The sequence below is a fragment of the Chelonoidis abingdonii genome, chromosome 2, assembly GCF_003597395.2.
Source record: "Chelonoidis abingdonii isolate Lonesome George chromosome 2, CheloAbing_2.0, whole genome shotgun sequence".
Taxonomy (NCBI): domain Eukaryota; kingdom Metazoa; phylum Chordata; order Testudines; family Testudinidae; genus Chelonoidis; species Chelonoidis abingdonii.
In genome coordinates, this window is record NC_133770.1 from 236,346,820 (window position 1) to 236,369,712 (window position 22,893).

At 41.0% G+C, this 22,893-nt stretch overlaps 1 protein-coding gene across 1 annotated transcript in view; it reads left to right on the plus strand.

The window, feature by feature from the left end:
- The first annotated feature begins 3,701 nt into the window (after positions 1-3,701).
- Positions 3,702-22,893, plus strand: part of NKAIN3 (sodium/potassium transporting ATPase interacting 3) — a 293,169-nt gene continuing 273,977 nt past the window's right edge. The window contains exons 1-3 of the mRNA XM_075062029.1: positions 3,702-3,707; positions 6,112-6,249; positions 17,274-17,354. Coding sequence (XP_074918130.1) covers positions 3,702-3,707; positions 6,112-6,249; positions 17,274-17,354 — 225 coding nt within the window. The remainder of the gene's footprint in view (positions 3,708-6,111; positions 6,250-17,273; positions 17,355-22,893) is intronic.

Here is a 22,893-nt window from a genome sequence, read left to right on the forward strand (position 1 = left end):
TGGCATGGATTAGGTTGATGGTCACCTGTGACTACTGAAACTACTTATGCAAACTGACTTGTGCCTACTGTTACCGTAGCCACGCACTTGCTTCCCCCGCATTTGTCTGCTTATTCACATGTAACTTCTTATTTAAATTCAGGCTGTGAGCTTTCTGGGGCAGGGATTGTCTGGGTGAGTTGCTTGTATGGTGTATAAAGGTGGGTGGTCTTAATCTCTGTTTGGGAATTACTTTAGGCGCTACTACAATAGAAATTATAATAGTAGCTGCTGTGTCTTTTTTAGTGCATTTGGTGCACATGCACTAGAAATGCTGTCCTTCTGTTACCATTAGTGTTGTTATTGTTATTAGTTATTTGTTTTAGGTAATACCCACAGTGTGCTATGAAGTTTCCCAATGCAGAAAGAAGGTTTTATAACCTAAAAGAGGGTAGATTTTTGAAACAGCACAATAGTACTACCCATCCCTTTCCTCTCAAGACTTCTGTAGATCTTCACCAGTTATGCATTCTGTGGTTTTCAGGGATAGTAACAAATAATTTAATTAACAGGAGAAAACAGCCCAATAAATGATGGTCAGGTGAGCTGCTATGTTCAGGAATTTGGCCTTTACACTTCTGTGGCTAATAGGAGGCAACTAAGTGAGGAGAATAGATACAGAGTTTAAAGCGGATAGAACCAGGAGGCACTCACACCCCACCAGCCAAGCAGAAGAGGGAGTTATGGGAGTCAGTTGCTCCCCACATGTCAAGCTAAAGAGATGGGTGGGAGTTCTCCATCTGGCTTACTAGAGAAGGGAATTCTACATGCCCTCCCTGCTCCCTCTTATTACCAATCTATTGTGAGTGATAATTGTCACCTATACATATTGAGCCAGGTGCTCAGTGGATGTAAGTCCCATGTGGCTCTATTGACTTTAAAGGAGCACAACAATCATGCCAGCTGAGGATCCAACCTTTAACCATTTAATTATTTTAGATGTAACATATTAACCAAGCTGTATATAGAGGCCCAGATCCACAAAGGTGCTTAGGTAACCAAGTCCATGTTCTAGGCATCATTGCAATCCACAGACCTCTGCTTAGCTGCTGCCTAACCTGTAGGAGCCTAAAGTTACTTGGCATCTAAATTTTCACTGAAGAAGTTTCCTAGACTTTTTCTGTCTATGAGCAAGTGCACTGCTGCCTCACTCTAGGCATCTGGATGCCTATCTCCTGTCTAACTCTCAATTCTTCCATGAACTAGAGAAAGATAGGGGGAGGAGCAGCTATCTCATCCACAGGGCCCAAACCAGTAGGTGTGTTCAGAGACTGCCTGCTGGTTTAGGTCCTATTCAAAATCTGGCCAGAGAAGGAGTGGTGGTGCCACCCGTCTTATAATTAATAGCCCAGGGGTTGGAGCACTCATGTGGGATGTGGGAGACCAGCTTTCAATTCCCCCTTCTGCTTCCTGGTGAGAGAGGATTTGAATAGGGATCTCCTATACATCTAAGAAGCATGCTCTAACCAATGAGCTATGAAATATTTTGATGTGGGGGATCCCTCAATCTGTAATAGGGTGACCAGACAGCAAACGTGAAAAATTGGGACAGGGGATGGGGGGTAATAGGAGGCTATATAAGAAAAAGACCCAAAAATCGGGACTGTCCCTATAAAATCAGGACATCTGGTCACCCTATCCCTGGCTCAGAGGGAGAAAAATCTGAACAGGTATCTCCCACAGCTCTCAGGAGAGTGCTCTAACCACTGAGCTATGGGACAATCTGATGTGGGGGCTTCCTCATTCTTACCTGTAGAAGCTGTTTCACTTCGGATAAATAATGGAGAAATAATGACTCTATAGTCTAATTAGAAGACTCAGATTCCAATCACTCTGCTCCAATGACTAAGTATTCCTCCAAAGTGGAACAGTTCAGTAAGAGATTAGGGTGACCAGATGTCCCCGATTTTATAGGGACAGTCTCGATTTTTGGGTCTTTTTCTTATATAGCCTCCTACTACCCCCGACTCCCTGTCTGGTCACCCTAGCCAGAGAGGCGGGAGGGAATTGAGCCTGGGTGTCTCATATCCTGGCTGAGTGGTCTGACCGGAGGGCTTAAAGTTAAAGTGGTCACCTCCTCTTCCAGCCATTTTGTGCAGAGTGAGGCAGGCACCTAATTTTCTTGCAAGAAATGGCTTATGCACCTAAGCTGCCTGACTCCAGGAGAAGGATTCCTGGTTGGGGATCTCTAGCAGAGATAGGGGCCTCTCTGCAGCCTCCCGGACTTAAGCCTGTCTCTGTGATCTTCCAGTGGCTAGTTTAGATAGTTCCCAAACTAGTGTGCTAGCTTTTGTGGATTGCATTCTTAGGCCCTGCTCTCTCCCCATTCATTGCATAGGGAACCTAGGCATCTAACTGAGGCATTATGGATTGCAGTATTAGTCCTGTGATTTTCTAGACACTTAAAAGTTATGCTCAATGTGGCAGACCTAAATTCCTTTGTGAATCCAGGCCAGAAAGATGAGATCTTCCTAACAGGTACAACTGGCTACGTTTTAAAGAGAACGGGCCAGATTCACTCTCTGCTAAACATGTTCCAAGCCTATAAATGAATATGGTCCATTGTGTGGAAAATAAAATGTTTTAACTAAATGATATACCCACATATGATATTGATTTAGTTGGTATCCATAGGGCTGTACACCCTCCATCTACCTAAGTATCAATATTTTAAGTGAATATTTTGGTAAATTTTAGGATATGTAACAATATAAGTAAAATCAAGTGTAACAAACTCTGGCATGCATAGAAATTCTGTCATGGGATTTTGTTTAAATGCTCAAAAATGTTTTGCTACATCTGGAAAAATATTGTAACAGATTTAACCCTCAACAAGTGCATTGCCAGAAAAGCTGGCTTTAGTATGTTTACAGCAATTTTTGGACTGTCAAGAGTGAGTGCTGGAGAGTCAAAATACTAACATTGCTGCAAAGGTGTTTAAAAACTGTATTTGCAAAGGGGAGTGGGGGGCAGGGTTCTAGTCCAGACTTTTTGCTAGCAATCATCATGGTTTTAAATTTATTAGTAGCACCTGGATGGCCCAGTCTTGATATGGGTGCCACTGGGTTCTACAAAAATATAGAGTGAAATTCTATACTCCTGTAAGAGACACAGCACAGAACTTGAAGCCTGTGGGTATGTCTACACTACGGGATTATTCTGATTTTACATAAACCGGTTTTGTAAAACAGATTGTGTAAAGTCGAGTGCACATGGCCAAACTAAGCACATTAATTCGGTGGTGTGCATCCATGTACCGAGGCTAGCGTCGATTTCTGGAGCATTGCACTGTGGGTAGCTATCCTGTAGCTATCCCATAGTTCCCACAGTCTCCCCCGCCCATTGGAATTCTGGGGTGAGATCCCAATGCAAAAACAGTGTCCGGAGTGAATTCTGGGTAAATGTCGTCACTCAATCCTTCCTCCGTGAAAGCAACGGCAGACAATCATTTCGTGACTTTTTTCCCTGGATTGCCCTGGCAGATGCATAGCATGGCAACCATGGAGCCCGTTTTGCCTTGTCACTGTCACCGTATGTGTACTGGATGCTGCTGACAGACGTGGTACAGCAGTGCTACATAGCAGCATCCTTTGCCTTTGAAAGTAGCAGATAGTTACCATCCCTATTGCACTGTCTGCCATGCCATGTAAATTGCGATGAAGATGACGGTATCAGTCGTTCTGTACCATCTGCTGCTGTCATGGGTGTCCTGGCTGGCCTTGCTGAGGTACGACGCGGGCACATGCGACAAAAATGGAATAACTCCCCGGGTCATTCCTTCTTTATTTTGTCTAAAAATAAGATGTCAGTCCTGCCTAGAATATGGGGCAAGTGTACTAGAGAACCAGAGAGCACAGCCGCTCCATTCAAAGCCCCAGAATCCTGACAGAAAGATGAGCTAAGCCATTCTGGGGGAGATGCCCCGCAACAACCCCACCCGTGCTTCCCGTCTTCCTCCATGCCTCCTACGTGCAGTGTCCCCCCATTGTTGATGAATAATAAAGAATGCAGAATAAGAAACACTGACTTTTTATGAGATAAAATGGGGGAGGACTCCAGCTGCTATGAAGTCTAGGCAGGACATTAAAGGGTGGCGAGGAGAGAAGCCCAGCTCCGCTGCGCTATGGTATCCAGGCGTAGAGAGAATCTTTTCTTTAGACAGGAAACCGGGGGGGCTGATAGAGCTCAGCCTTCAGTTGCTATGGTGAAGACAGTTACCAGCCGTTCTGTCCCATCTGCTGGGGATGACCGGAGTCATTCCTATTTTTACCCAGCGCCCTGCTGACTCACCAAGGCCAGCCAGTGAGCAATCACGGGGCTGATTGCATGACCATAGATAGCAGTCATATTTACCATCTCCATCGGGAAGGGGCTGCTGTGTTCAGCGCTGCAGCACCCCGTCTACCAGCAGCATGCAGAGACTTAGGGTGACATTGAAAAAAGGGCAAGAAACATTTTTTTCCCTTTTCTTTCGGGTGGGAGGGTGTAAATTGACAACATATATCCTGAAACACCCGAAAATGTTTTTGACCTCAGGCATTGGGAGTCAGCAAGCAATGCAAAATGCTTTTCGAGACTACGGGACTGTGGGATAGCTGGAGTCCTCAGTACCCCCTCTCTTCCCTCCATGAGCGTCCGTTTGATTCTTTGGCTTTCCGTTACGCTTGTCCTTACGCTAGCACTGTGCTGTGGCCTCTGTCTATCATAGTCTGGAGATTTTTTCAAATCTTTTCATTTCATCTTCTGTAACGGAGCTGTGATAGAACAGATTTGTCTCCCCCCATTCAGTGGTCAGATCCAGTATCTCCCATATGGTTCATACTGAGAGCTCTTTTTGTGATTTTGGAACTGCATCGCCACCCGTGCTGATCAGAGCTCCACGCTGGGCAAACAGGAAATGAAATTCAAAAGTTCACGGGGCTTTTCCTGTCTACCTGGCCAGTGCATCCGAGTTCAGATTGCTTTCCAGAGAGGCACAATGGTGCACTGTGGGATACCGTCCGGAGGCCAATACGGTCGATTTGCGGCCACACTAACCCTAATCCGACATGGCAATACCGATTTCAGCGCTACTCCTCTCGTCAGGGAGGAGTACAGAAACCGGTTTAAAGAGCCCTTTATAGCAATATAAAGGGCCTCGTTGTGTGGACGGGTGCAGGGTTAAATCGGTTTAACACTGCTAAATTCGGTTTAAACGTGTAGTGTAGAGCAGGCCTGTGAGGAGGGGAGATGAGAAGGGGAGATTAGGTAGTATGCCGAAGTGGCCCCTGGCATAACTTAGATAGCCCTGAGGGGCTAACAGTGTTGCATCAATTTGTTCCCAGCTGCTTCTGGGCAACTGTGCTGCCCACAGTCTCCACAGCACTACATGCTGTGGCCCTGCCATTACCACAGCCTTCCTGTCCCTGTCCCTGTCCCTGTGCCAGGGATTGAGACGAGATCCTTGGAGCACAGCCAGCTTCTCAGTTCCTATACCAGGGAAGTTCTCCCCTAGCTGGATCTGGGGCTTTTAGAGCCACTCTGCGCTGCTCTGACCTGTTCACCCAGTGTAAATAGGCCAAAGAGTGGGTAAGAATCTCACCCATGGCGAGAGACCAAACATCTTACAATATAATTAAGACTAGAGGCAACAAAATGAAGGGAATAAGGGAGGTAGGATGATGATAACAGTGAGGGAAATATTATGACATTATCTATATTGATTGCTGTTTGAAACAATGTTTGTATTTAAATAAATAAATATCAGCAAACGTTGCTCTCAGCAGACCAGGACAAGTTAATTCTGGATGAGAATTTACCAGTCTTTGGTTATCTGCTAAGCTGTGAGATAATACAGAGTCAGCCAGTGGGCAATGTAACTGGAAATATTTTTAAGTGCCCTGTCATTAAAATAATTGGTATATGAGTTAAGCAAAAATGTTCAGTTATCAGTCCAGCTCCCAGAATTCCAACCTCCTCAGAACTCCAATCACAGTCAATCTGGTAGAGTCTGATGCAATGACATCAAAATAACAAATATTCTGCATAACCCCAAATTAAACTGTTAATATCTTGTTATGTGTTTCCTTACAGCTGGCTGCATTAGAGAGGCAGATCTTTGACTTTCTTGGCTTCCAGTGGGCTCCTATTCTTGGCAATTTTCTACAAATAATAATTGTCATATTGGGTTTGTTTGGAACCATCCAGTTTAGGCCTCGATACATAGTTGTGGTAAGTCTGTCTTATTGACTTTGTGTTCACAGTAGCCTTTAAAACCGCTTAAATTACAAAACATATATTTTATGCTTGAAAACATATGAATAATCCTTTCTGCATTATCTTTTAAGGTCTCTACTTATCCATCATTTTGAAACTTATGGCCCAGTAAATGAGATCTGGTTTTGAAGTATAGAAAACTATCCAAGATAGCAGGTTTCAGAGTGGTAGCCGTGTTAGTCTGTATCAGCAAAAACAACAAGGAGTCCTTGTGGCACCTTGAAGACTAACAAATTTTTTGGGGCATAAGCTTTCGTGGGCTAAAACCCACTTCACGTGATGAATGAATGAATGAAAAAAATATCTACTGGGGAAAATCCTTAGATAAATGCTTTAAAAGCTTTTTTTTTCTGATCAACTGTTGATTCCTGTAATTGTGTGTTATTCTTAACCAAAAAAAAAAAAAAAAAAGTGTCCTCCCCTGAGAAAAAACTGGTCTGAATTTAGCATCTGATTTAAATTGGTATAAATTGTCACCAGGGACCTGCCTCTGATGTATGTAACTTGAAGTCAGATATATTACCTCTGAGTGGGTAAGAGAAACATTGCTGCAAAGAGAAACATACATTCTCAGTCCAACCAGGAATCAAAAATTCCAATGCCACTTAAAAAACTTCCTCTCAAATTCTACTGCCCTGACCCCACTGGAAAAGTTGAATATTTTTTTCACTTGGCAGCACTTGGAATCTCTCAGTAATGTTGTTAGCAAGGGATTTTGAGATGTAAAAATAGCTTTTCTCACAAAAGAATGAAAAAAATGTCTACTGGGAAAAATCATTAGTCAAATGCTTTAAAAGCTTCTGTTTTTTCCCAATCAACTGTTTATTCCTGTAATTTTGTGTTATTTCTAAATAAAAAAAAAAAAAGTGGCCTCCCCTGAAAAAAAAATGGTCTGACTATAACATTGAGGTTCTTTGTACTCACTTTTGTTAACTTCATGAACATTAATAAAGAATTTAGAAGGGAGTTATAAAAGTATTAGTCTGCACTTTTATCTAACACCTTCCATTGGAGGATGGTGCTTTACAGACATGAATGCATTTCTTTCCCATTATTTTGCCCATTTTAGATGTGAGAAAACTGAGGCACAGAGAGATTAAGGGTATGTTTACACTTGGAGCTGGTGGCAGGGTGATTCCCAGCTCGAGGAGACACTTACATTGGCTCAGTGAGCGCTAGAGCAGCATAGACACAGTAGCATGGTCGGTGGCTCAGGCTAGCCATGCAAATTCATGCCCATCGGCTCCAGACAGGTCTGAACTCAGGGCAGCTGAGTTAGCCCCTCTCGCCACTGCTGGTGCTACTGAGACTACACTACTATTTTTAGCGTGCTGGCTTGATGAGAGCTAGAGCGAATATGTCTCCTCGAGCTGGGAATCACACCCTCAGCCCGAAGTGTAGACATACCCAGGGCCGGCTTCAGGCACCAGCATTCCAAACAGGTGCTTGGGGCGGCAATCTGCAAGGGGCGGCAGTCCGTGTGTTTTTGCCCCCAAGCAGCGCACCGAATTGCTGCCACAGACGGCGGGGGCAGTCCATGGTCCGTTAGGGTGGCACATGCATTTCTGTGGCAGCAGCAATTTGGCGGCAGCTTCTATGTTCAGCTGTCCACGACAGCGCAGCTTCTGTCTTCCAGCTGAAGACAGAAGCTGCTGCCAAACTGCCGCCGTCGCAGAAACGCTCATGCTGCCCTAACGGCACACAGACTGCCCCCGCCATCCACGGTGGTAATTCGGCGCACTGCTTGGGGCAGCAGAAACAGTAGAGCCAGCCCTGGACATCCCCGTAGTGTCTTGCTCAAAGTTACACAACAAGTCTGGGGCAGAGGTAGAAATAATCCCAGATCTCCTGACCCTCCACTCCTAGCACTAACTGTACATCTTCCCTGTTAAAACTTTCATTTTGTTCAGCATAAAAGATGAAACACAGCACATTAACCAACTGTTTGTTTATAAGCAGCAAAGAGTCCTGTGGCACCTTATAGACTAACAGACATATTGGAGCATGAGCTTTCGTAGGTGAATACCCACTTCATCGGATGCTTTTACAGATCCAGACTAACACGGCTACCCCTCTGATACTTGTTTCTTTATATTATTTTTAGTGTAAAAGTACATTTTAAAGGTAACATTTCTAAAAAAGTTGTTTTATAACTAGAGATGCAAAACTCCATAAATAAAAAGGTTTGAGTCCTTGCTCTGTCTGATTCATATAAAGGACTGGAACCTGGGTTTCCAACAATCCAGGAAAGCGCTTGGCTAGTGAGGCTCTCTTACTCTCCCCTGTTGGAGCTGGTCCACTTGGTGCAATAATTAAATATTCAGTAGGCTAGCAAGAAACTGATTCTATAGCCTGAGGCTGGGACATTTACCTGGGATGTGGATGATACAGGGTCAAGACCCTGGCACACAGCAAGGTCGTAGATCAGTGTCTCCCATATGCTAGATGAGTGATTGGCTGTGCTGGGATGAGTAGATCTCTGTCTCATTGGTTTTGATCGGAAATTCCCTTCTAAACCTGAGAAACATACCCAACAAAAGTGTAGTCAAAATGGATATATTTCAGTGAATATTTCCCATTTTGATGAATCAGCATTTTTGACAAAAAGCTGTTTTGACAAAAAATTCCTGCCCTGCTCTACCCATAAAGCAGTTTGCTTGGACTGTCATTGTCATTGTCTGTGTGCACTGTGGTATTACTGAATTTATTTACTCAGTCTTTACTAAGACAAAACTTCCAATGAAGTGACAGGCTCAGATCCTCAAGTCCTACATATCCTCCTCCCTGTGCTTCCTGGGGCTTTGCCATTTGCAGCTGTCCCCAGATTCCTCAAAGGGATCCACAGTATGGAAGCATGCAGTCAGTTATTGCATGCTTCAGGCTTGTTCATAGAGCTCCGGGCTGTATTAACTTGTTCCACTGTGAGCTAGGTAAGAGACAGTGAAGGAGTCCAGCCCAAGGGATTATGAGGTTTGCCTGTCAGATTCTGAGATCTGATTATATCATAGGCCAAGGCTATAGGGGTAAAAATGGAGTTTGCTGACAAGCAGACTGGTTATTGGCAACTCAAAATCTGGTTACTGCAAATATATAATAAGGTCCTGATTTTCAAAGATATCTAGGTGCTTAAAGATGTAGCTAAAGACCTAGTGGGATTTTCTAAAGGGAGTTAACCGCCTAACTCACTTAGGCACTTCTGAAAATCCCACTAGGAATTCAACTGCATCTTTAGGCACCTTAATGCCTTTGAAAGTCTGTCCCTAAGTCCCTTAGTGATAGGTATTACACATTAGAACAAGGACTCAATTCAGCTGACTCAACAAAGGAAATATATTGAATCAGGCTTTCAGCATCATCTTCTCTAATTGACTCAAATCCAGGAGCTGACTTAATCAGATCCAGTCTAACTATGTCAGGAAAAAAATGTGGTAGTGTATATTGTGTTCCCTAATGACTTTCATGCCCTGTATGTCTACCTGATCCTACCTAAGGAAAGAATGTAAAGTACTCAGCATTTCATATCAATTCCTACTAGATACTGATCCATAGTGTGTGCGTATGTGTGTATAATTTTCTTTGTAATATTATGTCATACTATTTTCCAGACACTTTGAAGGACCTGCTTTGGCCTCAGCATGACACCGTTAATAAATCAGACCTTTGTGTGTAAGGGAGGCTGTGACAATGCTTTCTCTAGAGCATTTACAGTGCAGTTCCCACTGCGCTCCCTCTGTAATGCTTTTCACACACAAATTTACATTTACCGTATTGCAGAATTGTTGAAGAAATGAATACATGTGTTAAATGTTTGCCTTAACAAAAGCAAGGTAAATCAGAGTTAAGGCTGACCCTGCATCCTTTAAAACTCTTAAGTCGAGTATGACTGCGCATAAATTGTTGCTGTTATTACATGAGTAATTCTTTTCCTTCTCGCCTATCTCAGAAATGCCTCCCAAATAAGTTTATCATCAGAGAGTGCCATATTAGCACTTAGCTTAGTCAAGGAAAGGACCAAACAGGGAAATGTGGCTTGCCTCATACTCTGGAGGTTGTAAAACTTGGGCTGAGACTGATCTCCAGCAAGATCAAATTCCTGCTGAGAGCCTTCCTCTGAGAAAACCCTGGCCCTGTCTTTCAGACCTCCACCCTGCTGACTGACACTTGAAGCATCTCTGCTGATTGCAATTGTTCTACCAGGTCAGGCAGACAGCTATTACATAAGGTGCTGTGGTATGTGATTTAGATGGAATAAATGGGCCCAAAATGCCAGAGGTGTTAAAACATGGTTCAAACTTAAACAGTTTCAAACAAGGTTCGGGGTTTGGTATACAGAGGCCTCAGCCTTCTTAGTACCATGGCAAATGCAACATTAAAAATCCTTTTCAAATTCTTATTAAAGATGCAGAAAAGAGGGGAAAACAGCTAAAGTGTTTGAAATGTAAAGTATTAAATCAGGCTTTATTTTCACAGCCCTCTTTGTTCCCTTTCCCATTAGTTGACGAGAGCTTTTAGAAGGAGAAAAACCCTTGTTTGACAATCTTTTAGATGGCATCAAAGATGATAATAACAGCCCTTTTTGAGAAAAAGAGAATAAGGCCATGGTTACACTGGCGCTTTACAGCGCAGTAACTTTCTTTCTTAGGGATGTGAAAAAAACACACCCCTGATCACTGCAAGATACAGCGCTGTAAAGCGCCAGTGTAAACAGTGCCACAGTGCTGGGAGTGCGGCTCCCAGCGCTGCAAGCTAAACCCCATGAGGATGTGGAGTACGTGCAGTGCTGGGAGAACTCTCTCCCAGCACTGGTGCTGCGACTACACTCATACTTCAAATGGAGCGCTCCCGTGGCAGCGCTTTGAAGTTTCGAGTGTAGCCATACCATTAGTCAGTTGAGATGGGCTGTAGCTGTCCTTGTTGCTGCTGCTGTTAAAGTTTTGTAAAAGATGAACACACACACAATGGGGGAGAGAAGAACAGCAAAGATAGAAAATGCAGCTCTGGTCCATGCTGCTGACTTTCACTTCAACCTCCCAGCTGGAAAAACACAGGCACAACACATGGTCTCATCAGCCACTCTGTACTGGCATCAGAATGTTCAGGACTTGGGTTTTAATTGGATATTTCTGGTCACAAGCTTACAGTAATGCTGCAAAATATACAGTATTGGCCATCTAAACCAGGCTTTTATTAGACAGAAGGCAAAAGGAGAGGGATAGAAAGAGAAGAAATAAGTGGTGGGGGGGAAGTACACATGGATGTGGAGGGGAGAGACAAAGTATCAACATCCCAGTTGGTATTCAAGATTTAGATGGCACTAGGAGAGGTGGTAATGTCATCTGGGTCCTCGGACTGGCTCAATCTGTTCAGGACATCTCTCAGGATCAAGATGACGAAGGCCTGGGGTCCCAGGAGATGTTAAGGTGTCAGCCGTGATGGTGAAATTCACTCCAGTTGCCATATTTGCTCTGCAAAATTTCTTTCTTTCGAGACTGAAAAATGGGAGTGGTTGGGAAAATAGCCCATCCCGTCATTATTTGTCCACCAAGTTTACCCAGTTTCTGAAATGCCAGTTTTGGTTATTGATTTTTCAGTTTCACACTTTTCTTGTTTACCAAGCGTGATCTTAACATAACCTTTGAGTTATTTTAACAGGCCTTTTTGTTTTGATCATTTCAGTCTTTCTGTTTCACTTTTGCATCTTTTCCCATTAATACTTGTTGTTATAGGTTACCGTGTCATCTTATGAACTTACGCTCACTTTTCATAGCTGAGCTCACAGTTAGAGTAAATTTGTAGGCCCAGTTATTACAGCAGTATACAGGCCACAGGTCTTTCAGGTCTTTGACCATGAGGACCAGTATACTGAAATGGACCTTGAATTCAACTGGCATCCAATGTAGTGTTAAGTTTATTAATAATTGTGGCATATTCTTGTTTCTTTGCCGCATTTGGCAAACAGGTTGCTACATGCTGCTTCTGGGTCCCCTTCACAGTTGGGCCAGCTAACACGTTATAGCAGATGCACTATTGTCTTTAAGACAGCAGTTTTTTGCACAAGCGTACTAGGAGGGTCACGAAATGAGGGGGAAAAAGAAAATGCGAGAAAGCTTCTAAGCAAACAATGCTAGGGACAGCTAAGCAGCACTAACTGCACCTGAAACAACAGAACACTCTCACAGCATCCGTGGCAGTATGCCTTCTCTGGCCCACACCAAGTCACTGGCTCCATGTGGAGGATGCAGGAGCCAACATGGTGAGATCGGAAAGTGGAGTGGCAGGCACATGAGGTGTCAGGCCAAATAAAATGATCATGTGGGCTGGATGTGATCCCCAGGTCACTAGTTCCACGTTCCTTTTTTATCTTTGTTGGTCAGGGGAGCCTCTCAAATGGGGGCCCTGTGCAAGTGCACTGAATGCATATTAGTTAATCTGGGCCTGGCTACCCACCCATAGTTTTCAAAGTAGACTATTAAAATAGGATGTTCATTTGTGCAAAGCCAACTTGAATGCTAAGTATTGGGGGTTGGATTAACAGAGGTGAGTGCAAAGGGGGTCATGCCATGAGAAAGTTTGGGAAACACTGCCTTAACATGATGAAAGCAAGGGTCACTGTGGCCAGAGCTACACCTGCAAGAAAAGGCACAATCCCCTGGGCTTCCAGGATGGAAGAAGTCATGTCCAGCCATCACTTTTGTGTAACGTCCTCCAAAGGTCTGAGACCCTTAGTGCAATCTAGCCAACTGATAGTGAGAGAAAGATGGAATGAAATGACAGCCTCAACTCTGAATATACTGCTTATCTCAAGTCAAACTGTTCCATTCTTTTAACTATTTTTTCTATTAACTTCTAATTTAAGTACAGCTCAGAAAACAATCCACCATGTCATTTAGCAGATATAACATTTATGACACTTGAAAACTTTGTGGATGAGATTAATCTAACCAAAGCTCCCGGCAGGCATCAAAATGAAAAACTGGTTCATAATTTTCTTATATTAGCTCATCTGAAATTTATACAAATATTAATTTGCAAAGAACAAAGAAGAATTAAATTTGAATTCTAACCGACAATGTAATATACTAAATCACACAGCTGCAAAGTTACACCATGGTCCATTTCTCTATACATTCTTTTCTTTTCTTCACAGAACTCCCCATAGCTAGCAATATTTCTAAGCTGTTTTGATCAATTAATAATGCTAACAGAATACTTGTACAAGATTTTTTCCTAGCACTGTGATGAAGTTGAAAAACACTCAGAATGATGAGTCATATGGTTAAAATGATGCAAACCTGGCCCAGCTCAGCATAAATCTATCATTGTACAATGAGATGTGAAAATAAGACACTTTAACCTAAACTGATGCCTTGGCTACACTGGTGCTTTACAGTGCTGCAACTTTCTCGCTCAAGGGTGTGAAAAAAACACACCCCTGAGCGCAGCAAGTTACAGTGCTGCAAAGTGCCAGTGCAAACAGTGCCCCAGCCCAGCGCTGCAAGCTAATCCCCATGGGGAGGTGGAGTACCTGCAGCACTGGGGGAGCTCTCTCCCAGCACTGGTGTTGTGACCACACTCGCACTTCAAAGCGCTGCCGCGGGAGCGCTCCCGCGGCAGCGCTTTGGAGTTTTGAGTGTAGCCAAGCCCTGAGTGTGGATCTAATTATCTTAATTTACTCTATTAAATAATATATGGGGTGCTGTTATAGCTTGGTGATGTGTGCAGTATAAAGACCTAGAGAGAGTTAGATTTAAAACAGAAAGAAATTGGGACATATAGAAATGCCATATACATTGATCAAGGAAAAGTCATTCCATACAGAACCTTACAGCTTCAAAAACGTGTATAATATTTAGGTATTCAAAGCTGCTTTGTGATACTGTCTATAATACTTTGCTAAATCCTGCCCTGACAGTATTCATGTTCTATCATATTGCCTTGTTCTGTGATTCTCTCTCATCTCTCATAAATTAAGTTGAGTTGGGCTCTGTCAATATTCGTGATACCTCCAGGGCACACCTAGATGTATGACTCAGTAGTTGGCTCTCTTCCCTTGAATTAGCAGTGAGCCAATATACTGTTATAGAGTCAGGGACACTGTGTTACTGGAGGTACTGCATTTCAAATGAGATGTAAAATTGAATGGCTACTTATGGCCATTTTTCATAAAAACTAAAGTATCAATCTCAGTATCCTAGTCAAATACAAACCCCGGAATGTCCTATTTTTCAGTTGCACACTTTTTGTCCTAAACTGCTTAGTGGCACTGTGCAATTGTTAAACAGTTGCTGTGTTTTACTCCAAAAATGGCTTCAATGCACTGGGGGATTAAATGCAATTTCTGTATCAGTTTAAATATGCAAAATGATTTGAGACCTCTCAGAATGAAAGAAGTTATATAAATGTGCCATTATTATATTAATTTGCAACATATTTATAGATATAGGTCTGATACAATTTATATATATATGTATATAAGCAGAATTTCAAAAGAGAAAAAGAAACAAATTTAAACAAGCAAGTCTCCCTCATGAAATATTTTACACAGAGCTATTGACCTATTACTAAGGTTGCCCAATGTTTCCCATTATATGATCCTATTTTCAGTTGCTTATAACTTTGCCAAATGCTAACTATTTGGGCTGAAATTGTCCGTGATCAGTGTCCACCTCATGCTGAATTTATTTGGAAAATTTCAATCAACACATTTCTGGAAATGAAGCTCAGGGGACCAGGATCAGGTCTTGCAGGATTTGTCCTGGTATGAAGTATGAAGCAGCTGTCCCATTACTACTAAATATCAGGTGACATGTTAATGTAGACCTGTGCAGTTCTCTAATATGGTTTTAAAAAATGAATTTCCCCTGTCTAGTTTGAAATCTGCTTTTATGAACCATTATGTCCTAACCTGAGTAAAATTCTGGCACCTTGCTATTATCTGCTCTGTGCACTGAAGATACACATCACATCACATCACAACTTGGTTACTGCATACATATAAATCAGTTATTGCCTTTGATACAGAGTCTATAGTGAGTTAATGCAAAGTCTGTATGTGATGAAAATGATAATATCCCATTTAAGTAAATAATGATGATAAAAAGCCAAAACCTTTACTGCAGATAGACCACAGTAATTTTAACAATTTTTTTGCTGTTTAAATAAAAGGTTAAAAGCAGGCCTCACGTAGTACACTGATCTTCTCTGTAACATACAGAAGATTGGCCAGGTCTGTTGCTCTTATTTTGTGCAGTAATTCTCTGCCATTGACATAATGGTTTTCCTCAAGCCACATGGGTACTATACATTATAACAAATTAAATTTAACTAACAAACCTGTTTTGTATATAGAAGCCATGGAAATACAGGGGTCTATGAAAAAGATCAACCCCCTTCATATGAATCTTTTCATTATAGACCTCAGGGAGGAAGAGGAAGAAGGAAACATAATGAAAATTGTACAACAAAGTCAAACTAACAGTATCATTGGATTAGAAAAGGGATCTGGCATATTGATGATTAGGGTATTTGGTTTTAGAGAATATATTGAGGCAAAACAATAGCATGTTATCCTGCTATTAGGAGGTCACACCAAATTAAACTCTCAAAGCTGCTAAGCACAATTCTCCATTGTAAAGCTGTAAATGTAAAGTGGCAGTGCCATTGCAGCGTCTCATTACACAGTTTAGTAGGGTGTAGCTCCAGCTTCTTGTGCAATTAGCTCTTCATACATAAATGGTTCTGAACTAGAACATTTGGATAGCTAATTTTGCAAAGTTTCACAATACATATAGGGAAATTGTGCATTCCCATTGTAAACAGCATCTGGATAGTAATAAAAATATTTAGGATGAACAAATCGATTTGCTAGTCATGCAATGTGCTCTGTGTGAGCAGATCCCTGCACTAGCATGGAGTGCCAGGGACCCTAGAGTTGATCCATGTAGCCTCAGGAGTCCATCTCCCTGGAGCTCATTGTAGAGTGATGACCTAAGTTTCTTGCTACCTTTAAATTCACAGGACCAAATTGAACTGTGGTGTAAGTCGGTGCAGTGCCACAGATTTCAGAATTATACCCATTCATGCCAGTGCTGAATTTGTTCTGCTGTCTACTTCTTGGCAAATATGAGGAAAAAAACAAAAACAAAACCCAAACAGGCCTGTCATGCTCAGCTGAAAATATATCATAACTTCTTGTTAAAATACCTTTTACTGGAAGAAAGGTCATGGAGACTAAGCTCAGCTTTAATTTCACCTGCCTGATGATTTCAATGACATCCAAATATCAGAGAAACACAAAAGATAAGGTCGTATCTTTCATTGGAGCAACTTCAGTTGGTGGAAGGGACAAGCTTATGAGTTTTCCAGAGCTCTTCTTCAGGTCTGGGGACTGGTAAACTTGTCCCTTTCTCCAATATAAGTTGCTCCAATAAAAGATACTAACTCCCCTACCTTCTCTGTCTAATATCCTCGAACCAACATGGCTTCAAAAATGCTGCAAATCCATGCATCAGACTAATGGGGCTTCTTGTTTGTTTGTGGGGTTTTTCCTACTTGTTTCCTCTTAACATTTAGCAGGGTATAGCACACCTAAATTACTGTACAGTTCTGGGATTTCCAGCAACAGAACTGAATAATGATATACGCATGAGTCACAAATGCATAAAAAACAGTGATCAAGTCAGCATTTTGGAATTAACTGGTATCAGGAGGCTAGTCTAACATCATAAAAATAAATCTAATTTTTATTGGTATGTATTTAGAGCAGGAGAGAATATTGGATTTGTAATTTGCTGTGATTCTTAGGGGACTTGAGCCAGGAGAACTCTGTTTCTGGACTCTTCCTGTTTGGTGGTTCCTAGAAGAACTATATTTATTGATATGTTTTTTAAAAAAAGGTATTGATCTGCTCAGTATAAAACTTTTCCATCTTCACATTTTATTTTTCTTTCTTTTTTGCTGTCATCTGGCTTTTTGTCTAGTACACGGTGTGGACTGCCCTCTGGGTCACCTGGAATGTTTTCATTATCTGCTTCTATTTGGAAGTAGGCGGGCTTTCTAAGGTAGGTTCCTTATAATTCTTGAGGTTTGTGGGGGAGCAAATTGTACTTTGATAGCAGCAATGCTAGAGTGTTCTAAATTACTAGTTCCAGGAGAAAAATTAGTGTGCTCTTTTTACATGTTATCAGAGCTTCAAAGGTTGGTGTTTTTCTAGCTAGAACTCCAGTATATCAACTTGTCTGTAGTAGTAAATATTCATAGGTTAGAAATAAGTAAACGTAATTAAACTGAACATCTGTCTCTCTCTAAAGTAAAGCTTGCTGCTGAATCCATTATTCTGCATTCATTATATCCATTATATCCATTAACGATTATTCTGTTTGTTAAAAAAAATACAATATCTCTTTAGCAGATGCTTTGAATGAGCACATTAAATATGGTCCTGAATGTTCAGGGGCTGGTTTGAAAGCAGCTAAAGAGATTAATAAGGTTAATGGGACAACTTATTGAACAAATTGGTCTCCATGTAAAAATGCTAATTCAGTAAAACAAAATTGCACAAGAAAAGATGACATTTTTGCACATACGAGTCAAGCTTTCCTTTACTCAGTACTCAATACTTTCATTTGCTGATTTCTTTTTCAAAGTCCTGATTGGAGCAGAAGTGTTTGCTGGAATCATCAGTATACACTTCTGTAGCACTTATGTTCATACAGTTCATAGTTAACCACATTGTATCCACAGTGACTTCTGTACAACATCCTCTGATTTTCATCCTAGCATAACAAACTCAACAAAATCAATTTATTTGCCATATTCATATGGACATGATATAGAACACTTTTTCATGCTATACCCCATTAACACAAAGGAAAAACATTCTTAGAATTAGTGTGGCTACTAACCTTCTCAGACTTGGCAATATTAAGTACATGGTTGTGAATTCATACTATTATCTTACAAAAGTACAAACTTCAACTGGCTAGCATGAGATCATTTGTGGTTTAGATCCTTTATTATTAATCAGGAAAAGTCATCACAATATTTCTCATACAAAAGATCTGGTGAAGTCCATTTTATAACAAAGAAAATGTAATTTAGCCACGCAGTAAGAAATCCATTGAAAATTTGCTTCAGTATATCCAGAGATGGGCTTCTCTTTGTTTGTTGATAAAACTTTTAAATTAGAAGCTGGAGCTATTCTTCTCCCATCTGCAAATATGCTCTCTTTCTAAAAGAGATGCTGCAGCTCAACCAGGAGTTGCAGAATTGAAGCAGGAATTACTGTGCTGATACTATGCAAAAGCGCAGAGTAGATGTTGATACTGATCCTTTAAAATCCATGAATCTATGAGATGAATATAGACATCATACATAATATCCCACAAGAATGACAGATTGGTAATAAATCACCAATATAATTTTTCTTTACTACTTATACTTTAGCATTAAAGTGACCACAAGTTAAGAAAAGTTTATTTTTACACCAGTTGTGCGATGACCTTCACTGATACTTTTTACCAATTGCCTAGAAAACAAAAGTGTATTATGAAGAATTTTAATACTCTAAAGTCTGATCCTTAGTTTATCCAAATCAATAGTAGTCTTTCCATTGACTCCAGTGACCTTTTGAAGGTAACAGTAATGGCTGTGTTAAAAACAGCATATATGAATGAAAAACATTCGCCATTCAGTTTCACCATTGTACTCCAATTTTGGGTGGTCTTACTAACAGTGTATGATACATCACAGTGTGGTGGAATAATATCACAATTTTACTACTCAAAGGATTTAAAATAATATTATTTTCATTTTTACTACTTAAACTAATTTTCTATGTCTGTTAGAATTCTTATATCTAGAACAGAGATCACCAACCTTTGGCACGCAGCCCATCGGGGAAATCCGCTGACGGGCCAGGACGGTTTGTTTACCAGCAGGGTCTGCAGGTTCAGCTGATTGCAGCTTCCACCGTTCCAGGCCAATGAGGGCTGTGGGAAGCGGCATGGGCTGAGGGATGTGCTGGCCGCTACTTCCCGCAGCCCCCACTGGCCTGGAATGGCGAACTGCAGCCAGTGGGAGCTGCAATCAGCTGAACTGGCAGATGCTGCAAGTAAAGAAACCGTCCTGGCCTGCCAGTGGATTTCCCTGAAGGGCCATGTGCTGATCCCTTGTCTAGAACTATTAGAATTTCAGAAGTTGTTTTAGAACAAAGAGATGTGGAAAATATTGTCCCCATTACAGTCAGTTGGGGTTTCACAGTGGATTTCAATGTGAGCACTATCTGGCTCCAAGTTTGCAATACAGTAAATTAATATAGCAAGGGAATTCATATTGTCCAGTGAGCTCAGCATTCCCCTCACACTCCCCATCAATACCTGCCCCAGGCTGGGAAAGTGACAGATCCAACCAGTAGACCAAATTTGGTGATGAATCCTGGTCACGTGCCACCTGAGGCACGTTGCACATATGCTAAAAAGAATGAGCTCTAGAATCTGGAGTCCTTTTTGGACATCTCAAAAAATTATGCAAGTGACTACATGGCCATCAGACATAACAGCTGAGTAAGGCCTTTTGTATAGCAGAAGTGAAAGCCTAACCTTATAGAAATCAATGAAGTTTTGTCATTGACTTCAGTGGAGACAGAATATTACCATAGAACGTTTTAACTAAACATTTTCAGCTTTACTGTCAATGATTCAGCTTATCGAGTGGCAAGTATGGTGGAGACACTAGTATAGGCAAGGCAGTAGCTATAGTAGTAGAGCAAGTAAAAAAAAAAAATATCTGTCAAAAAATTTTGGACAGACGATGGCTATCTTATGGAAATTGAAATTTCTGCAGGAAATATCCATTGCTGACAATATTTTTCAGGTTTCGTCAATCAAAAATTGTCAAAACTATTCAACCCCAACCACCACCATCCAATAATAGTGGAAGAAGTTTGATGAAAATGAAAATGTTTTGTTCCTGTTGCTTTTTCGGGAGTGGCAGTAGCACAAATTTCCCACCCAGCAATTGCCTTTGTTTTAAGTGTCACGTCACAAATACTTGATCTGAGCACAGTTTGAGCCAACAGCCACCTGGAACTCTGTGAGTACTCAGGCACTTTCACCATCATTACCGTCACCAGAGGAAATTAATTTGTGGTAGCAAAAAATGGCAATTTTAGTAAAAATTTCTTAGGGCAGGTCTTCACTAGAAGCTGCGCTGCTGTAGCATATCTGGCGAAGATGCTCTATGCTGATGGGAGAGTGCTATCCCATTGGCATAATTACTCCACCTCCACAAGAGGCAGAAGCCGCCATTTTGAAGATCTACTAGAAACTTCTTAAAAGGTATAACCAGGGGAACTGCTACATATTATACACAGGCCCTTCAATACCACCAATTTATTATTTCACAAACATTTTACTTTGTAAAAAGATTTCATTCGGTTAATATACACAGTCAATATTCCCACCTGTGTAATTGGTTCCAGAATTTTGTGTCCATTTTGAAAATACATTTGTTGGTTGGTTAGCAGTGTCCTGTCAGTAGATTTGTCTTTATTAAGGATGTTTTTACTTATGACAGCAGCTTACAATAATGGAAATATTTACTGGTTCCTATTATTGAGCTTTTCTATTTCTATGTATAGTGGCAAACTTTCCCTGAGGGAGGGATAATATCTCTGAGTCATATGCTATCCATACATATAACTTGGACGGAGACTTTCCTTCCACTGCAGTTAAGCTGAAGATGACTATTCATGGTGCCCATCTTCTCCCTGTAGAGTGCTTCAGCTTAGCACATTTTGATTTTCATATCTGTTTTCTATATCTCATCTAAGTGGCTATCCAAGATATAGTCTTTTTTCTGTTCATGGATGTTTCTATCTAGTCCAGTTTTTCTTCATCATGTCTAATTTAGTGTGATCTTTGTCTCGCTCAGGGTTCATTTTTAGATTGGCTTTCAAGGTCAAGCTCTTTGTCAACTGTGTCTGTCATATGTCAGCTTTGAGCAAGCATTTGCATGGCAAATAATTGCTATTCTTCTAGGAATCTGTTTCTCTGATTACCTTAAATGGCAATTTAGCCTCTGGTCCTTAACTGGATAAAGAACTCTAAGCTATATCTGTGGTACTTTATATTTAGACTCAACCCTCCTATTGAAACCAGTATGAATTTTGCATAAATTAAATAACCATAATTAATAAAACACTTTTTCAGATATCTATCTTTTATGGTATTTGTTTTATAGATAAAACAATCAAAGCTTTCCAAATTTGCAGATAGTTCTGTGGCTATGTGGAAGGTTAGAGACAAAGCTATAGATGCGTTCATGAACTAGCTCCTCAGCTGATATATAAAGACATAACTACATTGATTTCAATAGAACTATATTGTTTCCACCAGCTGAGGATCAGACCTTTATAATAAACAGTATTCTGTGCCACAAAGGCTACAGGCTCATAGAAATTAAATTCCCAAAGGAGAACTAATTTAATACTTACTTCAAAAGCTATAAGGATGGAGCTTTAAGAGTTATTTCCTAAGCAAAACAGTGTGAATTGGAATATGGACTGATCACTCCTGATGAAAGCCAAACTACATCTGGAGCCCAGTTATTCCATCTGGTGCATGACACACATTTTATAATGGTGCAAATTATATCTAATAATCTTCAAAAGGGAGTCAGTTTTACAAAAAAGTGCTATTTTACAATGAGACATTATAAAAAAGGCCTATTGTAGTACTAATGTCTTCTGTGCTTTGATAAAAAAAAAAATCTGTGGTCAGAGTGAAATCCTAAGACACCATTCAAGAATAATGAATTAAAATAAATCTTACGCACCCCCTAAAATGGTAGCAGTTAGAGAGGTGGAATCCTGGCCCTGTTGAAGTCAATAGCAAAACTCCCGTTAACTTCAGTGGGGCCAGGATTTCACCCAAGGAGCTCACACTAGCTTTAACCTGCACCTTTGCTATGCATGTGGGTCCATAGCAGACACTGGTGCCGATATGGCCTCCATAGTCAACATCTGTGGGATACACTATTGATTAATGCAATATAAGACTCATTTGTAATATGGATTTCATATTGATATAATTCAGGCAACAAACAGTGGATCAGGCATGCATGAAGATGGATACCATTTGGTGTTCAGATGTATGCGCCTAGGTGTGGGGCACTGTTGCTGTTACAGTTCAGTCCCAAGTGGGTAATACATCAGATATGGATATGATTTTTTCTTTTTACTCTGATGTATTTTTAATTGAGCATAATCATTCCAATTTGCAACACGTCTACCAGTGAGAACATCATTTCAGAGATGATAGTGATAATAGGGTATGTGTTTGTTGTTAGACATGGTACACACGTTCATGAGCAAATCTGCTGAGCATTTCTTCCCATGCACCTCTGATTCACATCAGTTGCTTTTGGTTAGGATCTTTCCTGGGATTTGGAACTGCATACCTATTATTTACTCATCTTCTACGTTTCCACTGTCTATCTGCTTCAGTTGATGCCATCGTTTGCCAAAATCTCCTGTGTTATATGCAACACAGATCTCACACATCTAAGCTGATTGGTTTGGTTACAGGCACTAGCCTGTTT